The 18,650-nt window shown below is 46.4% G+C and overlaps 1 protein-coding gene across 2 annotated transcripts; it reads left to right on the top strand.

Annotated features, from left to right (window-relative positions):
- The first annotated feature begins 41 nt into the window (after positions 1 to 41).
- Positions 42 to 17,741, top strand: PANK4 (pantothenate kinase 4 (inactive)). 2 transcript variants are annotated; one of them, XM_062012939.1, is made up of 19 exons: positions 42 to 183; positions 2,816 to 2,898; positions 3,190 to 3,398; positions 4,869 to 5,052; positions 5,575 to 5,667; positions 7,031 to 7,184; positions 7,459 to 7,640; positions 9,167 to 9,248; positions 10,352 to 10,452; positions 10,954 to 11,109; positions 11,369 to 11,481; positions 11,954 to 12,041; positions 13,141 to 13,292; positions 14,119 to 14,174; positions 14,745 to 14,794; positions 15,955 to 16,062; positions 16,431 to 16,531; positions 16,731 to 16,799; positions 17,328 to 17,741. In XM_062012939.1, exons 1-19 carry the CDS (start codon positions 63 to 65, stop codon positions 17,539 to 17,541), a joined length of 2,316 nt encoding a protein of 771 aa, XP_061868923.1. In that variant the 5' UTR covers positions 42 to 62; the 3' UTR covers positions 17,542 to 17,741. The 2 variants fall into 2 exon arrangements, with proteins under 2 accessions (XP_061868923.1, XP_061868924.1); XM_062012940.1 differs by lacking the exons at positions 13,141 to 13,292; positions 14,745 to 14,794 and adding an exon at positions 12,973 to 13,093.
- Positions 17,742 to 18,650: the final 909 nt, after the last annotated feature.

Raw genomic sequence — 18,650 nt, 5'->3', positions numbered from 1 at the left:
CAAATGTATGCGCATAAATTTGCATACCGATGAGGCCGGGCGCGGAGCGGGTCGCGTCCAAAATGGCGGAGCGGGGCGGGCGAGGGAGCGGCGGTCACGGCCGTTTGGACAAGAGCATCACCCTCCCGCCCGACGAAATCTTCCGCAACCTGGAGAACGCCAAGCGCTTCGCCATCGACATCGGTAAGCGGCGGGGCCCGGCCCCGAGCAGCGGCGCGGCCGGGGAGGGGGCGACGGCCGTGGTGGGGGGGGGAGCGGGCGGCGGCTCTCGCCCGCTGCGGGGACTCGCCGGGGCCGGGCTGCGCGCGGGGCACGCTGGGAAACGGAGTCCCCCGCGGAGGCGGCGCGGGCGCGGGCGGCCGGGGCCGGACTGCAGCTCCCGGCGGGCACCGCGGCGGCGGGGGGACGGCGCGGGGCACGACGGGACCGCGAGTCCCGGCGCCCGGAGCTGCCGCGGCGGAGGCGCGAAGCCGCACTACGAGCCCCGGCGCGCCGCGCGGCTGCCGGCGGAGCGCGGAGGGACACGGCGGGGCCGCGGCTGCCCTTGGCCCCGGGGCGGGCGCAGAGGGCCCGGGCGCCGCAGCCACGGCCGCGCTCGGGCCGCAGGGCGCTCACGGCCCGGGGCAGCCCCCCGCAGCAGCGGCCGCTCTCGCTTCCGCCGTCGCCCCACAGAGACGGGCCCTGGCCCACGCGTGGCCCTGCGGACGGGACGCCGAGTCCCGCAGCGCTCTGGCGCCCGGCCCCGGCCGGGCTCAGCCTGTTCGGCGCGGGGGTGAGCGCCCGGCTCGTCTCTGGCAGGCCTGGGCACACCTTCTGCTCGGTTACTGGGGCAAGGTAGCTAGTAGGCACGTTAAGACCGCTGTGGCCAGGGCAGGCGGCCTGTGCAGGAGAGGAATACACGGCAGGTCCCTGCGTTATGTTGCACATCACACGTGCACTCGAGTCCTTCACAAAACACTTGTTTCGTGCCTGTTAAAGTAACAGCTGGAATTGGTCCTTTCTGTGGGTCAGAGTGGAATTAGGGTTGTGGGATTAGTTATAAGACCTAGTTACACGTCTCAGCTGGTGTTCTGAATGGATTTAGGTCTTCAAAAACTAGGGGAGGATGCATAAAGCACAGCTTTACATCCCATTTACCTGGCAATGAGTTAATTGTGGAAGCATCTGTGGCGCTATCGGTGCTGTACAACCAGAGTGACCTTTCAACACAAGCTCCACCATTCTTCTACTTAGTGATCTGGAAGCAAGCTTCTCCTCCTGACAGAACAGAGTTGGGATTTTGTGTAATAGAAGCTTTAAAGCACCAGCTAGTACACTGAAATAAGACCTGGGCTCAGGAAAGCTTTGTTGCTTTTGTTACTTCAAGTGTCTTGTCTGTGATCACTCCCAAGTTGACCTGACGTAATTTTTTGGGAGAAAGCTGCCATTTCTCTCCTACAGGCTGCAGAAATTCTCCTGTTTGACTACTATGGAAGAGATGTGAGATCTGTTATGAAAGCAAAGCTATAAACACCAGCTGATCATTTTTCACTTGCCCATGCTGCATCTCTTGATTGCAGGGTTTTTAATAAGGCAGCAGCACACTGAGCCACTGAATGCAACCATTACGTTGGGACTTTAATTTTAACCCAGCAGCTGGTCATAATTACCTCCCATCTTGTACACAGCACTTGCAGAGATGCGTGGTGAACTCACTCAAAGGGGCAACATACACATCTTGGGCAAGAGGCACCAGTGCTGCTATCCTGAGAGCCTGGAGGCAAAGCTAGAGCTGCCCTTCTGGACAGAGAAGGATGGTTGTGGTCTGCAGCCCAGGGTGCTTCGTGCAGTGTTAAACTTGAGGGGTTTTCCTCCCAACAGCCAAAGCAGCTTAAGGGTTTATGAAGCAAACAGACACCTTGATCTGATCCTGATACTGTTGAAGAGGCATTTTTCTTTCCAAAGGGGGAAAGAATTGAAAGCTTGTGATCACAAACATAAGCAGTCCTTGACAGCCTCCTGCTTTCAGTCTCAAATATCTGCTTAAGATACCAGAGGCATCTGAAGCACCATCAGGTTCTGTTTTGCCCCAAGGAAAGTCAGTTTCAGTCTGACTTCATAAACCCACTTTTGCAGGTCAGCTGCAAAGGCAGCACAGATAAGGCCAGCAGGGAAGTTCCATTTCTAGATGGGAGTCAGAAGTGTTGTTGTTTTCATGGGAGCAGACTGCAGAGGGTGATGAGGCAGGTCTGCTCAGACTTGCATGCTGCAATATTGCTAACTGCCCTGCTTGAGGAACATAAGTCTAAGTGTTCTTTGCCCCCAAGGCAAGAATAACCTTGCAAAATACACAGCTATGCAGCACAGAGCCATCATCTAACCAGCTTGTCCTTAGAAACAGGTTAAAGAATATTGACTTCAGTGTTCCTGATGAAACACTTTGTGGCTGTGGCATGCATTGCTCCATTGGAGCAAAACTACTTGTAACATCCTCTTATAAGCAGATTTGGGGGTTTCTATGAAGAGTTTTCAAGCAAGATAAACATCAGTGATACATACACAGGCCTAGGCAGTAGAGAGCTTCCACTTATTTCTGCTCATCATCACATTATTTGGGCATAAGCTCAGCTTCTGGAGTGTTCCCTGTAGTAGTGCATTTGGAGTTAACCACACAAGTTTCTAGACAGGGGTTCTTTGGCTCACATTTAGTTACACCTGACCTTAACCAAGGAGATCTTACAAACCAAGAGCTGTTAGGTAGAGCACACAAACACAACCTGCATTGTTTGCTCTAAGGTGAGGCATTAATCTCAACTTGTCATCTTTTTATTAACAGGTGGTTCATTAACTAAGTTGGCTTATTATTCAACTGTGCAGCACAAAGTGGCAAGAGTGAGATCCTTTGATCATTCTGGAAAGGTGAGAACTGCACCACTGATCAGTTGATGCTGTTGACTCTGAAGTACTGGACTGGTTCATAGTCAAACAGAAACTTCATCTGAAGCCCATCTCGTAACTCACTCTGTATAGAACCTCCCTGCAGTTGAAGGATGAGCTGTCATGGCTTACTCTCAAGTAACTTTGTAATAGCATTAAGGGTTTCAAGGCAAAGGAAGCACAAGTATTGATGTTCAGTAGTTTGGTGCATAACCTGGTTTCTTCAAGAGCACGTTCTGAGTGTTGCCTAAGCCGTTCTTTTCTCTTTTCAAGGACATAGAGAACGAACCTTTGTACGAGATATCGGTTCAGGAGGAGATCACAGCTCGGCTGCACTTCATTAAGTTTGAGAACACTTACATTGAAACCTGCCTAGATTTCATCAAAGACCATCTTGTCAATACAGAGACAAAAGTCATCAAAGCTACAGGTGGTGGTGCCTATAAATTCAAAGATCTTATTGAGAAGAAGTTGGGGTTGAAGTAAGTGGAACCGTTTCACCGTAGAGGGGTGCTGTTTCTTTGATGAGACTGGAATAGGCCAACGTGCTGCTCTGCCCACCTACCCTCAGAAGCCTTCAGCACAAGCAGGGGGATGTGTGCCTGCACCTTGGGCAGAGCAGGCTGAGTTGCCTCCTTAGTGAGCATAAGGTGCAAAAAGACAACTGTATCATTAACTGAGGAGGAGAGCCAGACAGAACACAGGGTTCAGGAAAAAGACACTGAAAAGAGAAAAGCAAGGTGTTGCCCGAGCTTGTTTTCTATAAAGGGTCTAACTTCCACCTACTCCATAAGTTGAACCTGCTCAGCTGCCTAGCTTTGAGGAGCATTCCAAAAGCTACCAACATTTTGCTGTTCACACTCAGAAATGAGAAGTTTACATGATGGAGCAACGTACTGCGTAGCTCCTGCAGAAGCTTGCAGGAGCCTGTAACTCATCAGACTGCCCTTTAACCTCAGAAATGTACCATTCAAACATCATTATCAAACAGCATATGCTAAAAAGCCCCTGTAAATGTAGGCAAACATATCATTAACTTACAGCAGTATAAAACGTTACCTGATGCTGCTGGGGAGAGCTTCGAAGCACTTCTCCTGCTGTAATTCTTGTAGCACATACTTCAGCCTCTGAGGGCCTTTGTTCACCTTCTTTTATCCTACTTTTCTAAATGGTTTCTTCTCATAGCTAGGAGCCTGTTAGCTTCTTTTCAAACCAGCCTTCATCAGCACCTTATTGGCTGTTACTGTGTCAATTAATCAAGACAAAGAGGCAACTCCTGCCCTGTTCTAATGTACTACCCCTGGAGGTTTTTATTTGGTCATGCCGTAGTAAGCTGATCCACAGGCCCCAAAAGCAGCAGCTTCTCCATCCTGACACACATAAAGCCCTCTGTGTTAACTGAGTGTTTGTGTTTTCAGCAAGGCTTATGATATTTCATGTAGGAAATTTACCCTAAATCAGCAATGATACATAACATGTAGAAGTTTACAGAAGTCAGTAAGTGTCAGCCAACTTAACTACATCATTCATCTTACTGTGTTCCCAGAGCCCATACTCAGGGCATGTGCTGTTGTGAATCCCACTGTTCTGGTGAGAAGCCTCTTTTCCCTGTGTGGGATAATCCCAGTGGTGGGCTCCTCACAGTCCAGTCACTTTCACCTGTCCCAGATGAGTGCTGAGGTGTTGAGTGAGGCCTTTTTGTCTTCACTGAGAATAGCAATGGGAAGTGATTCCACGTTGGGCAATTGTTGTGGAGGGTTAATTTTCAGAGAAGTTTCCTGAGCTGCCATGTTGCCTGAGTGCAGCATGTTCTAAGAGATCTGCCCTGCCCTGAGGGTTACTATCGTGCTGGAAAAGGCTGTGAAAAACTACTGTTCCAAAAGCAGCACATTGGCTTATCAGCAGGACTGTGACAGTTATGTGAGGATTTCTTTTCTCCCCCTTCCCCTCAGAGTAGATAAAGAAGATGTCATGACCTGCCTAATTAAAGGATGCAACTTTGTGCTGAGGAACATACCCCATGAAGTGTTTGCTTACCAGAAGGATTCAGATACAGAATTCCGCTTTCAGACCAACCACCCCAATATTTTCCCCTATTTACTGGTGAATATTGGCTCTGGGGTTTCTATAGTCAAGGTGAGTGGTTGCTAAATCATTTCACTGTAGAATGTGGTAAAGGTGATCTGAAACATCTCGCTGCTTTAGATTTGTAGGTGTTTCTTCTTGGGTAAGGCAAAGTTTAGAGAGAAAATAACCATTTAAAGAGAATGATTTCCATTTCTGACAGAGTGCTGAATGCTTTCCCATGTGCCACCTCAGCTTCTTTGTAATCACTTTTAATTTGGTGTTTAAAGAAGTTTTTCCATTAACTGTGTAGGCAGAACTATTTAATGGTGTAATTACCTGGTGAAGTTCTCCAGAGGTACATGTACATGTTCCACATACTTCTGTCAGAGGCAGTCTCTGAAGTCTTTGTATTTAATTATTGGCCAATAATCCTAAATATAGACATCAAATTTGATCCTCTCAACAGTGTGCCAGACCCAGCAAACAAGTATAAAAAATCACTCTGATCTGGTAGCCTTTGTCCTCATCAGTTAAAGTCACTGTGTGTTTACAATAGGACTTCTAGACAAACCTGCCATGTTTGATTGACAGGTAGAAACAGAAGACAAATTTGAATGGATTGGAGGGAGCTCAATTGGAGGTGGAACCTTCTGGGGTCTTGGAGCACTGCTCACAAAAACAAAGGTATGCAAGTGGTGGTGTTGAGGGGCGTGGGTTTGAGTGAGGTGCTCAGAGGAAGCTGTGAATGTTGGAATGGCAAACTCTTTGAACAGGGAGAAATAATTGGTTCAAGTGCTGTTTGTATGGGAAACAGGTATTTATTCAAAGAATTGCTGCCCTTGTGCAGAGACAGAAAAAGCAGTTCTGCAGTGCTCAGGACATTAGTGCTCTCCACTCAGTGCTTGTGGTGCTGGACTGTTAGGTAACAAGGCTGAGTCCTTGACCCATGTTCATAATTTCAACACTTAAGATGCACAAAAGGAAGCTTTAAATGCAAAAAGGTACTAATAGAATATAGGCACAAAATCATCAGTGGCAGCACAGTAATCCCCAAGGAGTTTGTCCCCAAGGACAAACAATGTCTGTAATGCAGAGAGTGACCTCCTCAAGGTGGCCTGTTGATCTGCTGTACAATTTTTGCCTGCCTAGTTCCTGCAATGGTATCTGCAGAAGCAAAGCAGAGAGCTCCCAGTTACTGCAGAGAGTCTGGGGGTAGAGAGGAGGAACTGTAACTCTCTTCATTACACGTTACACTTTCAGGAGTTCGTCACTTAAATCCCAGGTTGGAGATCTGCCAGAGTAAGGCCTGATTTAGTACTGCTCTGTCTAACTCAGCTCTTCAGTCATGCTGGTTTTCCCCTGCCTCAGAGATCCACGTGCCTGGAGTACGTGTCCCTAACTGTCAGCAGTGCAGAAAAGCTAGAGTTACAGCTGCACCACGGAAGCAAATGTCAAAGGGAAGACCCACACCTGCAATATTTTGGTGGATGCTTTAAGAAGAAGAAACCTTAGAACATGACAATATCTGCTTTTAATTCTCTCTGGTTTTGTAGAAAAGGAAATTGGGCTTATCAGACACAAATGGAGGTTGAGACAATGCAGGTTGCCTGGGAGTTCAGTTTCAGGGACGTTTGTGCGTTTCTGCATCAGTAAAGGGAGACTCAGTCTCTGCTTTGACAGTGGGCTTTTTGCTTAGGCTTCAAGAAGACATAGTTGTGTTTGCTCTTAGCTGTGTGTTCCTGACTTCTCTGCAAGACAAGAGATTCATGAGGCTTCTGAGTATTTCATACATGCTGACACACCTCTAGTTTTCAGGGGAAATTCAACAAATGACCTGCAGATAACTGAAGATGGGTCTGTGATAAGACACCGACTCTGGATAAGACCTTGTAATTAGAAGTAATGTCTCTTTCGCTGTCAGGGTTGACTCTAAGACAAGCCAACTGCCCTGGTTTTGGTCAGTAAAGATGCTGCAGAACTGTGGGTCTATGGGCAAGGTTCTCTGGCTGTCCAGGAAAGCAAGAGTCACTCTGCTTCTCATCCCCAGAAATTTGATGAATTGCTGCAACTCGCTTCGAAGGGACAGCACACAAACGTTGACATGCTGGTGAAAGATGTGTATGGAGGTGCCTACCAGACCCTGGGGCTAAGTGGAAATCTGATAGCTAGCAGCTTTGGGAAATCCACCACAGCAGATAAAGGTACTGGGATGGAGTTCTTGCCTGTTTGCTGTTGGCCTTTCAGGCAATATTTCACAGAGGCTTAGTGGGGTTTTTTCATGACATCTTCAGACAAATAGACACTCCTTGTTGACTGAAGCACTTTTTTATAAACAAGAGTTTTGGGGGGAACACCTTTCTTCTAGACACATAAAGAGACTGGCCAAGCTCCTTTTCCCCTCCACCTGTAGGCTGTTGGAACAGCACAGTCCACTAGAGCTGTGTTTAATTTAGTTTACTATTTCTTTCCTTTAAGAATTTTCCAAAGAAGATATGGCAAAGAGTTTACTACATATGATCAGCAATGACATTGGTCAACTGGCCTGCCTCCATGCCAAGCTCCATAACCTGGATAAAATCTATTTTGGAGGATTTTTTATCCGGGGTCACCCCGTGACTATGCGCACAATAACCTACAGCATCAACTTCTTCTCCAAGGTAATGCAAACAGACATTTTCCTAATGGCAAAGTCACGTGTTTAGGTGCTTTTCTAGGGTGTTAGGAGACTGTAATAAATGAATTTGCTCATGAAATAAGCTTAGAGGGCTGCTGTTCAGGTAGGTAAGGCAGCACTATCAGGATCTGTTGTGGGAGGGGTGAGATCGATGTGAAATGCTGGGAGTTCTGTCTGGCCTCTCTTTCTCCCTCCCTCCCACCCTCTCTCTATTACTATTTTTTGATTGACAGTCTGTCCTGTAGCTGCCAAGTATTGACTTTTCACTGTTTTCTTAGGTAGCTACCATTGTTATTCAATTCCTCTTGCTGACTTGCATCTATTTCTTTTCACCCCCTAGGCTGTGCAATGAGGGATTGTTCTGCTGAGGTAGTTAAGTCAGTGTCAGCAGTTAGCAGTTACTGTCAGTGTGTGTGGGGGGGGGTGGTTGTTTGCTTGTTCCATAAAACCCCAAACCACCCCAAGCCACCCAAGCTGGAGGTTTTGAAGCTGTGGAAAATACTGAAGATTTTTCAGTAGAAAAGTGGCTGGATCCAAAAGCTCCCTTAGTGGTTCCCACAGGGAGATTAGTTCCTGCCCTTCTGCAGTTTTGTAGACTAGATTACACATATATTTTCCTCATCTGAGTGCTTCAGGCCAGAGGCTCTTGTATGCTGCTTTCCCCCTCCCCCTTTATTTCACCATTGCAGTTGTTTTCTGTAAAACATGATCGAGTGTCAAGAAAACCATCACAAACTGCAGCTTTAGATTGCTGTAATAGCTGTATCAGGGATCCAGATCTCTCCATGCATCACAGCTGATCTTTTCCTGTAGCTCACCTCAGTGTTAACTGTTCCTGACAGTGCTAATTGTCCTGTGCTGTCACTGATTTGCCTTCAGAAAAGGAAACGTCTCACCCAGCCTTGTCCAGGAGAGCAAAGGGGCCCTGCTGCTAGGATGGAGGGTGTTCTTGTTCTCCCCAGCTGTCCTGTGTTGTATTCACAATTGAACTAAGTAGTTTGATGGGGAAGTGCTTGCCTAGGGATAGTGCACAGAGTGTCTGCATGTGGCTGAATAGCAGTGTAATGAAATGAAGACACTGAGCAGTGTCTGAGGGGTTGGATGTGCAGCGGCACACGCTTAACGGTGCTGACCCAGGCGTCAGGGGACCTTCTATTGCAGCCTGTTCCAGCAAGAGGAGTTGAATATTCATGGCATGGTGCAGTAGTCTTTTTCTAGTGAAGGCACTGGCTTCCCTCTGCTTCTGTGGTTGTGTGGGGTTACAATCCACACCACCTCTGCATGTGTTTTTCCCCCAGCTGTGTAACGACCGTGGGATGGTGTGTGTGAGCAGCTCCTCCTGCAGCTCTTTGAGAGGCACCCTTAAAGTTACTGAATGTGTTAGAATGTAGCACAAATGAATTATTACCATCTAGTTGTTTCTATTAAATTTAAGTGTAAAACTAGTGACAAAGAAGTACCTGTTAGCCATCAGGGACCATCCAATTGCAATGTTTCATATTGTGGCAGGGAGAGGTTCAGGCATTGTTCCTGAGACATGAAGGCTACCTGGGAGCCATTGGGGCATTTTTAAAAGGAGCTGAACAAGACAGTAAGTACAGCACTGCTATGTTCTGTATATGCTGTGTTCTGAAATGTCAGTGTAATGTCCAAGTTTCTCTTAAGAGGCTGCATGTAAGTCGTTGCCTAAGTAAATTCATTTGGCACTGAAAACACAGATGCTGGGCTTTGGTTTTATATGTTCTGGCAGGGACATCTTAATTTCTCACTGATTTTCCTGCTCACCTTTGAGAAGCCAGCAGGACTTGGCTCTTTTCTGCATTTCTGCAAAGAGCTATCATAATCAAACTGGGGAAATGTGGTTTGAGAACTTTCCCCCTCTTTCAGAGCTTCTGAATTCAGGTAACGTACTGAAGACCACCAGCACCTGCAGGCTGCGTTCGTTTCAGAGTGAAAAGCCTCAGAGATGTTTGTGAAGGATGAGACACTTGTGTCCAGCATTCTTTGGGTACAGGATGCTTTGGTTGAATTCTGCCACTTGTATTTTCTTCTTTTCTTGTTGATGTACCAGCAAGCCAGTCAGTAGATCAGTTAGAGTGGAACAGATAGTGAGGGTGTTAATTGTACTTAGTTTTAGGAAGTATGAAATATACCTCAGAAGAATGGATGTGGAATTCTTTTCATGCCCATCTTAGATACAGGCAAGGAAACAGCCACTGTGAAATTAAAGATGTTGCTTCTGCAACGTGTCCTGTACATCTGAACTTTTTCTCAAAAGAAATTGGAGCTGAAGAAGTGTCTTTGGTGTTTCTGTGAAACTCCCACTGTGCTCTGAGAGCTTTGTAAGGAGTGGATCTGGGTTTAGAAGTAAGAAACGATGATGAGTGGTATTGCTTTGAAGGCATGCTGGTTAGAACCCTTAATGACAAAGAAAGGGGGTTAAAAAGAGAATTATTTTAGAACTTTGTCTTATGTCTCATTCAGGCTGAAGCTTTTCAGGGCTGGGTAATTCACTGAGTGGCTGAAACATTTCTTTTGGGGCTTAGAGGGAAAAATCATGTTTACTTATAGAGATGAGGGAAGATGGCTTTAGTAGGGAAGCAGCTTCTCTGGAGGGATGCTAACTCTAGACTCATGGGAGTGTTTTCAGTTTTATTTTCAGATTATGTGTGTCTCTGTCTTTCTCTTTTCCAGATCCAAATCAGTATAGCTGGGGAGAGAATTACGCTGGGAGCTCTGGGCTAATGAGCACATCGCCCGATGTTTCCCCCATGCAGAGAACAAGGAGTGGTACAGTATGTGGTTGTCTTTTCTAGAACTAAGTGCCTTCCCTCAGTACTGGCAAATTGGAAATAGGTGATCATTCTCAAGCTAGTTGCTTCTTGCCCCTGGGACTCCTGATTGCCAAAAGAAGTGACTAATACAGTGTCTCGTCTCTAGTGTGATGGTTTGATGTAATGCCTCAAAACTCCCACTGAATGGTTTCTCAGACCAAGCCTTGGCAGTTCCCTGTGAGCTGCAGATGATGGGTTTTGTGGGTAGTGCCTGTCTAAAAAATGTCTCTAGTTTAAAGTTCTGCCATAACTGAAATGATAATAATCGAATTGGGGATTACAAGTATGACCAAACCAACCCAACTTGATCTGTTAAAGAGTATTCATGCAGATGTAATGGTGTCTTGTTTGTCAGCCCTTTCCTCTCTGAAAAGATTCTTTTTTCATGCTAGCAGTAGTTCAGTTTCTTATTAATCAATTTCTTAATAAGTTCTAATAAATCTCTTTGATTTTTTCCCCCAGTTTGACATGCTTGAAATGGACAGACTGGAGAGACCACTTGTGAACCTACCGCTGCTGAAAGACCCATCCACCTATATTCCAGACACCGTTGACCTCACAGATGATGCCATGGCCAGAAAATACTGGCTCACCTGCTTTGAGGAGGCACTGGATGGGGTAGGTGTTACAAAACAGTCACATGTATGAATGATGCAAATATTTAGCAATAAACCTTCTGTGGACCAATGTATTTACCCTGCAAAATGTATCTGCTGTGCCTGGCAAGAAGGATGGTTTTACAGGCGAAAGGCAAAGACCCTTGCTTTGTTCTTTTGGGAGCAGTCCTACTGACTTGTTCTTCAGACTGAACTTCTGATCAGTTACCTGGGGGAAGAATTCATTTGGTAGCTTGAGACTTGCCTCATCTCTCTCCCAGGTGGCAAAGCGTGCTGCAGCCAGCCAGCCAGACTCCGCTGACGCACTGGAGAGAGCTGAGAAGTTCCGACAGAAATACTGGAACAAGCTCCAGACACTCAGGCAACAGCCTTTGTAAGTGTCTTTGTTTTCACTTGCCACTTCTGTTGAACAGAGCTAACTAAAACCTAACTAAAAACTAACTAGGTTATGAGGTGGAGCAAACTGCAAGGCCAGACAGGCTCAAGGCTGTGGCAAGTTATGTGCCAAACGTCAGGTCCTCTGCACATAAATTCCAATGTACGAGATCCAAAAGTTAACACAGAAACTGTATCCTGGCAGAAAGGTTATTATCAGTAATTGTTACGTGGTCATTTAAACCAGTAGATGTCAATTCCAGTATCTAGCTCTGCTCTGAGTGTTTTCCCTCTCCGTAGTTAAAGAAACTGTCTATAGACTTACCACTGGAGACAGTGTTTAACGCTTCTGGCACGTGAAGGCTTTCAACTGAAGAGCCTTTGTGACTTAGGGAGGAAACAGAGGAGAAAGTAACTTTTTCTGTTTGAAGTAGTTGATCTTTTTTCCCCCCCCTTCTCCCTTTTTAAAGTGCATATGGTACCTTAACAGTTAGAAGTCTTTTGGATACAAGGGAGCACTGTTTAAATGAGTTCAATTTCCCGGATCCCTATTCCAAGGTAAGTTCTTCTGGCCTTACAGAGTGGACAACATGTAAGTTCAAGACATTTTTTCCATACTCTGAACCTTTGTACAAGTAATGGCTGGCAGGGGAGTGATTAGTGACTGGCTGCCTTGCAGCACTTTAACCGGGTGGTGGCTGTCACTGAGGAGGAACAGCAGTGGGTAATGGGGTGTTACCAGTTTGACCTCCAACGTGCTCAGGGTGAGGATATTGCTAACCAAAATATTACCAGCTAGTTGGCTCTTACAACACCTGTTGTCATGGTGCAGCTGCTTCCTCTCTGCATTGTATTTGTAACATCATGTGGTGGGGGAGAGGACAGGTGAAGTCAGCATTTCTCAAGAAGGACTTTCCATAGGCTGGTGCTCAGCACTTGTCTGTGTGCACAGATAAATAACAGTGCCAATATCTGGTTAGAGACCTTTTTTCTCACATGTTGATGTATTTCTGTCAATTACACAGTAGGCTGTTTTGTCAGGTGTTACATTCATACAAGGAAGATGTAAGAAGTATGTGAGGTGGCCTTTTGGTAATGCAGACGAGACATTGCCCAGGAAAGGCCTTGATGTCAAGATGATACCCAGTAGCACTGTTAGATTGAAGCAAGCTGCCTATGCAGCACTCATCTCCCTGGAGACAGAAGCAGAGGAAGAAAAAAATAAATCAAGAGCTTGTAAGCATCTGGGGTGATGGAACTCTTGATGCAAAAACTCACACCCAGCTTCTGTCAATCTGCGGGTGATGAACCTTCTCAGGGGCATGTCCTGGGTGTGATGGATCATGTTACAGCTCAAGGGGTTTTGTCTGCCCACTCTCCCATTCCCCAAACTTCTCAAGATCTATTGCACCTTCAGCTTGATAAGAAAAGTTACTCTTGGGTTACAGATCGTGTCCTACCACTAATAATCCGTTTATTAGAATCCCAGGAAACTTTTTTCTCGTTGATACTAAGCATGCTGATAACAGTCACTTGTTGGTCCATTAGAGGCCATGAACGTAGAGGAGAGTGCTTGAACGTGGTCTGGGGACTGAGACAACCAGTGCTGGGTAAGAATTTTTGTCTATAAATCCCATGTTTCGTGTCTCTCTTACAGGTAAAGCAGAAAGAAAATGGCATAGCCTTAAAATGCTTTCAGAGTGTAATCGAATCTTTGGATTCATTAGGCTGGGAGGAGAGGCAGTTTGCTCTGGTGAAAGGACTTCTTGCTGGGAATGTCTTTGACTGGGGAGCAAAAGCAGTCTCAGAGTAGGTGTTAAATATTTTCGAAGCACCCTTTTAAGATACAGAACATCCAATTGTCCTGGTTTTGCTGCTTTAAATCAAGTGCTAACTTTATTTGTACCTTGTGTTTCACCTTAATGTAAATCTGGCAGACAGGTCCCTGTGAATGTTTGAGTTGAGTGACAGAGCATTTAACATCCCAGCCTGGCTGCCTGGCTTGTAGATTGTTGTTAGCACTGTTTGGGTCCATGTTGTGCTGTGTTCCTAGAATAAGAAATAGGCTGTTTTTCTGCCACCTCCAGTTGTCCTGAGTCACAGCAGATACTCAGTGAGCTGTAAGTTACATTGGCCACTCTCTTTTGATGACTAAATCCTGATTGTTTTTGGTGAACACATAGTTTTATTACCATTTGGAGAGCTTTTTTCCTTATGTTCTGTCAGCAGCCATGAATTCGTGTAAGGAGACTAATGCCAAGACTCTTGAAGTCATTTTTCAGTTCTAGAACTTTCTTGCTGTGGGGCTGACAATGCAGCTCCAAGAGCATGGCAGGGAGAGACTGTTTCACAGCTGACAGTCTTGTGCCTGTAGTCTAGTACCTGCAAACACTTGGATACTGCTGAAGCTTTTTTTGTCCTTTTAGCATAAGAACTCTAATGTCATGCACATCTGAGCCTTTTGTTTTTTAACATAAGCACCAAGTACCTGTGTCTCAGCCACTGGACATGTCCACACTCCCCATTAGAACCAGTGCAGTAAAGCTGCTGACCACCTGCTAAAGAAATGTTTGAATTACATTTATGTGAGATGAAGCTGCTTAACTGGGTACCTTTTATTTCTCTTCTGATACAGTGTTCTGGAATCTGAGCCACAGTTTGGATTTGAAGAAGCCAAGTCAAAACTACAAGGTATAGGGAGATCTGTGGTGGTGGTTGGAACTGGACGTTGTGTTAATGTGAGAGCAGAGGACAGGGTGAACGTGTTCACTGGGGCAGTTCTGCTGCCTGGATGACAAGAAACCATTAGCACTTGCTGGGGTTATCTGAAATGCAGGCTGCAGAGTTTCAGGGGAATGTTCCTGTTTGAGTTGCAAAGGAACAGAAATCTGACAACCTCTCTCCTGGAACAGAAGCCTTAGCTGCACAGACACCAGAATATCTTGCCCATGCTGTTTTTCATTTCTGAGCCTGTCAAGGAGCCAGTGTCCTGGGAGGCCCAGCACCATCCATCCCAGGATGAGCCCTTAGGAGAGCCAACTTGCATGCCTCCACTGCTTGATTTGCAAAATTCCATTTCAAGCCAGCTGTAACTTTGCTGTTCCCATAGTTGAGAGCTCAGGAACTCTTTGAATTCACACGTTCAAAACCTGAGCTCAAGGGCTATCATTTGCATCTGTAAAGAGACACCTCCTGCCTCTCATAAGGTACAGGATGACTGTTTGCCTGACAGAAGTGCTAACACGGTTTTGTCTGACACAGAACGTCCCTGGTTAGAAGATTCCTACAGCCAGTGGCTGGAGCGACTGAAGGTATGACTGCAGCCCTCACCAACCACTCAGCCTAAACACATTCCTCATGGAACCACCTCATTAGTCCTGGGCTTTAAACAGAACTCCATTCAAACAACTCCAAGTAAATGCAGGCATTGTGGTGCCAGTAATTCAGCATCTTACCATAAAGAATAGAAGGAGTTAGTCTGTCATTTCATTACTTACCAGGCTGCTTAGCTGAATTCCTGAGGTCCTGCTGCACTTGGAAGCCAGCTGCCTTCAAATCTGTTCCAAAGTCACCATATCGTGGCCTCTCTTTCTAAGAGCACTCACTTCTATACAACTAGGCCCATAGTTCTGACAACTTGTTTGGATTGTTCCTCTGTCTGAGCAGCCAACCTAAGAATGACATGAACTCCTTTCAGCAAGCTCCTGAAGTAACTTACCAATTAGCAAAGCTTTTATTTCCCAGCTGATCTCTCTTACTATTTAATTAAGGTTAATTGAAAAGCATTTGTTTCTTCATGTAAATCTCTGCGTTCTGTTAGGAACTGAGTGTGGGTCACTATGCAAACTCTGCTTCCAGTATGAACTGGAGTGAACCAAGTTTCAGAACATCAGATTTAGAACAAGTTTAAAGGTTCATGGAGAAGAGGAAGCATCTTTTCATTTTAGGATGCCACTGCCCCCAGCAGCTCATCCTGCCCTCTCCTGGCAGAAGGGAACCCTGTTCACCCTACAGCCTGCTCGCTGAAAACAGCCTCCAAGCTCGGTTGGCCCTCACAGGCAGCATGTTCACCTCAGCAGCTGCCCATGCTGCTGTTTCTCTAAAAGAGAATGGTGTTCTCCAGCTGCAGGGCATAACAAAATGCTGGCCCCAGCCTGCTCCTCAGGAACCTCTGAAGCACATTCCTGTTCAGAGCTGTGAACATCAGCAGAGTCTTTCATTGGCAGATGGAGGTTTTATGGAGGAGTTTGAAAGACCCCTCTCAAAGCAAATAACCGTGCAGAGACAATGTTAGGGAATCATTCCTCCCAAAACAGAAGGCAGGTGATGAGTTAAGCTGCTACTAGATAACCAAAATTGCCAGTCATTTAAGGGTATAAAGTGTGGGGACTTGAAGCCAGTAGTTGTAAGTAACACAAACTATTAAATGAATTGTGAACTCAATCCTGAATACATTGGTTTTCTCTTACAGGAGGGTCCCCCTCATAAATGTGCCTTAATTTTCGCAGATAACAGTGGAATAGACATAATTTTAGGAGTGTTTCCTTTTGTCAGAGAGCTTCTTTCTAGAGGCACAGAGGTAAGTGGTTTTCATTGTGAATTCAGTGTGTAATGGAGCTTTGGTACCTGGTGAAAGGTCTGTTAACCACTCAGCAGCTGTGCAGTACCTAACAGCCAGACTGGGAATAACCAAAATCCCTGAACTCCAAAGTCTAACTTAAAGTAGCAAAACAAAGCAGGCCTCTGTCAGGCCTAAGTCTGCTGGACCAGGGGCTACAATGGCAAAAGCAGCTGAGTGCCTGAGGAGAAGGGAGGCGTCCAGCCCTGCTCTTCACAGTTCCTCTTTGGCAGGAACGTGTGACTGTCTGGAATGCCTGCCAGTCAGGCAATGGTGACTTTAAACCACAGGTACTGTGTTAATGAACTCTCCTGACATCTCTCCCTCAGGTGATCTTAGCTTGTAACTCTGGCCCTGCCCTGAATGATGTCACGTACAGCGAGTCGCTGATCGTCACGGAGCGGATAGCAGCCATGGATCCCGTCATTCAGTAAGCACAGAACTCAGGGAGAAAGCAAATGCCTCATACCTACTTAGTTCATATTTAACTGTTTATCAGTGTCCAAAATCTGCAGCTTGGAAGCTGAGCCAGGTCATTTACTTTCATGAAGGTGAAATGATGAGCAGTGATCTTTCTTGAAGCCCACTGAGGTGGCTGTTTAACATTTTTGTCTCTTTCTTACATAAAGGTCTGCTCTGAGGGAAGAGAAGCTGCTCTTGGTTCAGACAGGTTCCAGCTCTCCGTGTCTAGACCTAAGGTATAGTGGCCAAGTACCAATGTGTTGTTTGTCTCCATCAGCTGCAGGAGGTTCAGAGACTTAACTCTGGAGTATCTCAGCCACCTTCCCTGATAGAAATCACTCTCACACAACCTTTAGGAGTTGCTAGGTCTGGATTTGTAGACAGGTGATACTGCTCAAGCCCTGCTAGTTGTGGGACATGTTCTTTGTCGTGTTTGTGGTCAGCAGTGACACGTGGCCAGTTTCATGAGCAGCAGATGCACAGTCCTGCACGTGCCTAAACAGTGCACTTGACTGTAAGAAGCATTTCACGTTGGTAACCTATTTAGAGCCTCTCTTGGGGGCAGAACCTGTGTTTCCTGGGGAATCTCGCTCCTGCAGGCATTTGCAGGAGCTGTCAGTCTCAGTTCCTGGGATTTACAGTGTTCCTGTTTATGGGCATCAGCCCTTGTGTCCCGAGTGCCACGTCCCTGCCCCAGCCGAGCCCCTGCCCTGGCTCTGCAGGGGGTGCAGGGATGGCCGCTGTGAGCCAGCCTCTCGTTTCAGCCGCCTGGACAAGGGCTTGGCCGTGCTGGTGCGGGAGCGGCAGACGGACCTGGTGGTGATCGAGGGCATGGGCCGGGCCATCCACACCAACTACTCGGCGGCGCTGACGTGCGAGAGCCTCAAGCTGGCCGTCATCAAGAACCCGTGGCTGGCCGATCGCCTCGGCGGCAAGATCTTCAGTGTCATTTTTAAGTACGAAGTGCCGCGGCAGTGAGGGGCGCGGGCGCTGCCCGAGGAGGGGCAGAGCGGACTTGCACTAGTTCTACTTTAACTGTAAAGAATGTATTTTTATTACAACAGGGGAAAAAGAGTCCACAGGAAATTCCGTATTTATATTGTGCTTTTGTGACTTAAAAAGCAACACTATGATCCACTGGCTAGTGCCCACACTCAAATACATCCCTGTGTATCACTCGTTGTTTATTTTGGTAAGTGTTTATTTTAATGCTGCAGTATTTGTGATGAAAAGACTTTATTTTTCTGTTCTGTGAGACATTCATATAGAAATATATTTAAATGTCAAGGAACCCTTTTTTTACACATCTCTGCCTACTCTGCCAGCCGAGGCATGGCACACACCAAATAGCTTTTAAGTGCTCAGTGAGTCTGACATCGTGTTTTCCATGTCAGCTTTGAAAGTCACCTGAAGTGTTTCGGGCTCTTTGCAGTTAATTTGACGGAAGGACTGAACCCCTCCTGTCCTAACAGACGTGGCTGAAGCTGGGTGTGAAGCAGAGCTGTAGTGTTCTGAGGGTACTGAGCATACAGCACTGGCTGAACAACAGCTGGAGGACCTCTGACTCCTACTGCTCTCAGTGTTTGTTCTGGTGAACAGCTGGGTGGGAGGGGAACTCTGCGACTCCACTAAAAGACTTTGCAGTAGTTGGAAGTTGAGTCTTAAGTTCCCTTCCCAGTGAATGTGTGGTGCTTTATTCAGGACCACCCAGCTGTTGGTTTCTGTTGCCTTCAGTTATTTAATGCTGGGATTGATGAGAATTAGTCTCTTTGTTCATGCAGTGCAGTTAAAGCCATTTCCAAGTAACTGAATTTGCTTTTTTCCCCTCAATCAGATGTGCAGTGCATAAATGGAGTAATTACACCATGAATTTGCAAACCAACATGTGCATGCATCAGTCTTTCCAGCTCTGCAATGAAAAACAGCTTAATTAGAAAACTGTTTAATATGCAGCTGAGGTACCTGTTCCCCTTGGTTTCCAAAGATGGTTCTTTGAGAGCAAGGGAGTAAAGCACATGCCCATTCCTCACTGCCTCACCCTTGCCTGGTGAACTTGTGTTTCAACTGAATCATTACCAGACTTCATG

This window comes from Colius striatus, chromosome 21, assembly GCF_028858725.1.
Source record: "Colius striatus isolate bColStr4 chromosome 21, bColStr4.1.hap1, whole genome shotgun sequence".
Lineage (NCBI taxonomy): Eukaryota > Metazoa > Chordata > Aves > Coliiformes > Coliidae > Colius > Colius striatus.
The sequence above is the reverse complement of the archived record's forward strand: the minus strand, read 5'-3'. Positions and strand labels throughout refer to the sequence as shown.

What these genes read in the sequence shown, in the direction of transcription:
- PANK4 (XM_062012939.1), top strand. Translation starts at nt 63, where the DNA reads ATGGCGGAGCGGGGCGGGCGAGGGAGCGGCGGTCACGGCCGTTTGGAC. An exon ending in CTGGGGTTTCTATAGTCAAG is followed by an intron (nt 5,053 to 5,574) that starts GTGAGTGGTTGC and finishes TTTGATTGACAG; the next exon opens with GTAGAAACAGAAGACAAATT. An exon ending in GCATCAACTTCTTCTCCAAG is followed by an intron (nt 7,641 to 9,166) that starts GTAATGCAAACA and finishes ATATTGTGGCAG; the next exon opens with GGAGAGGTTCAGGCATTGTT.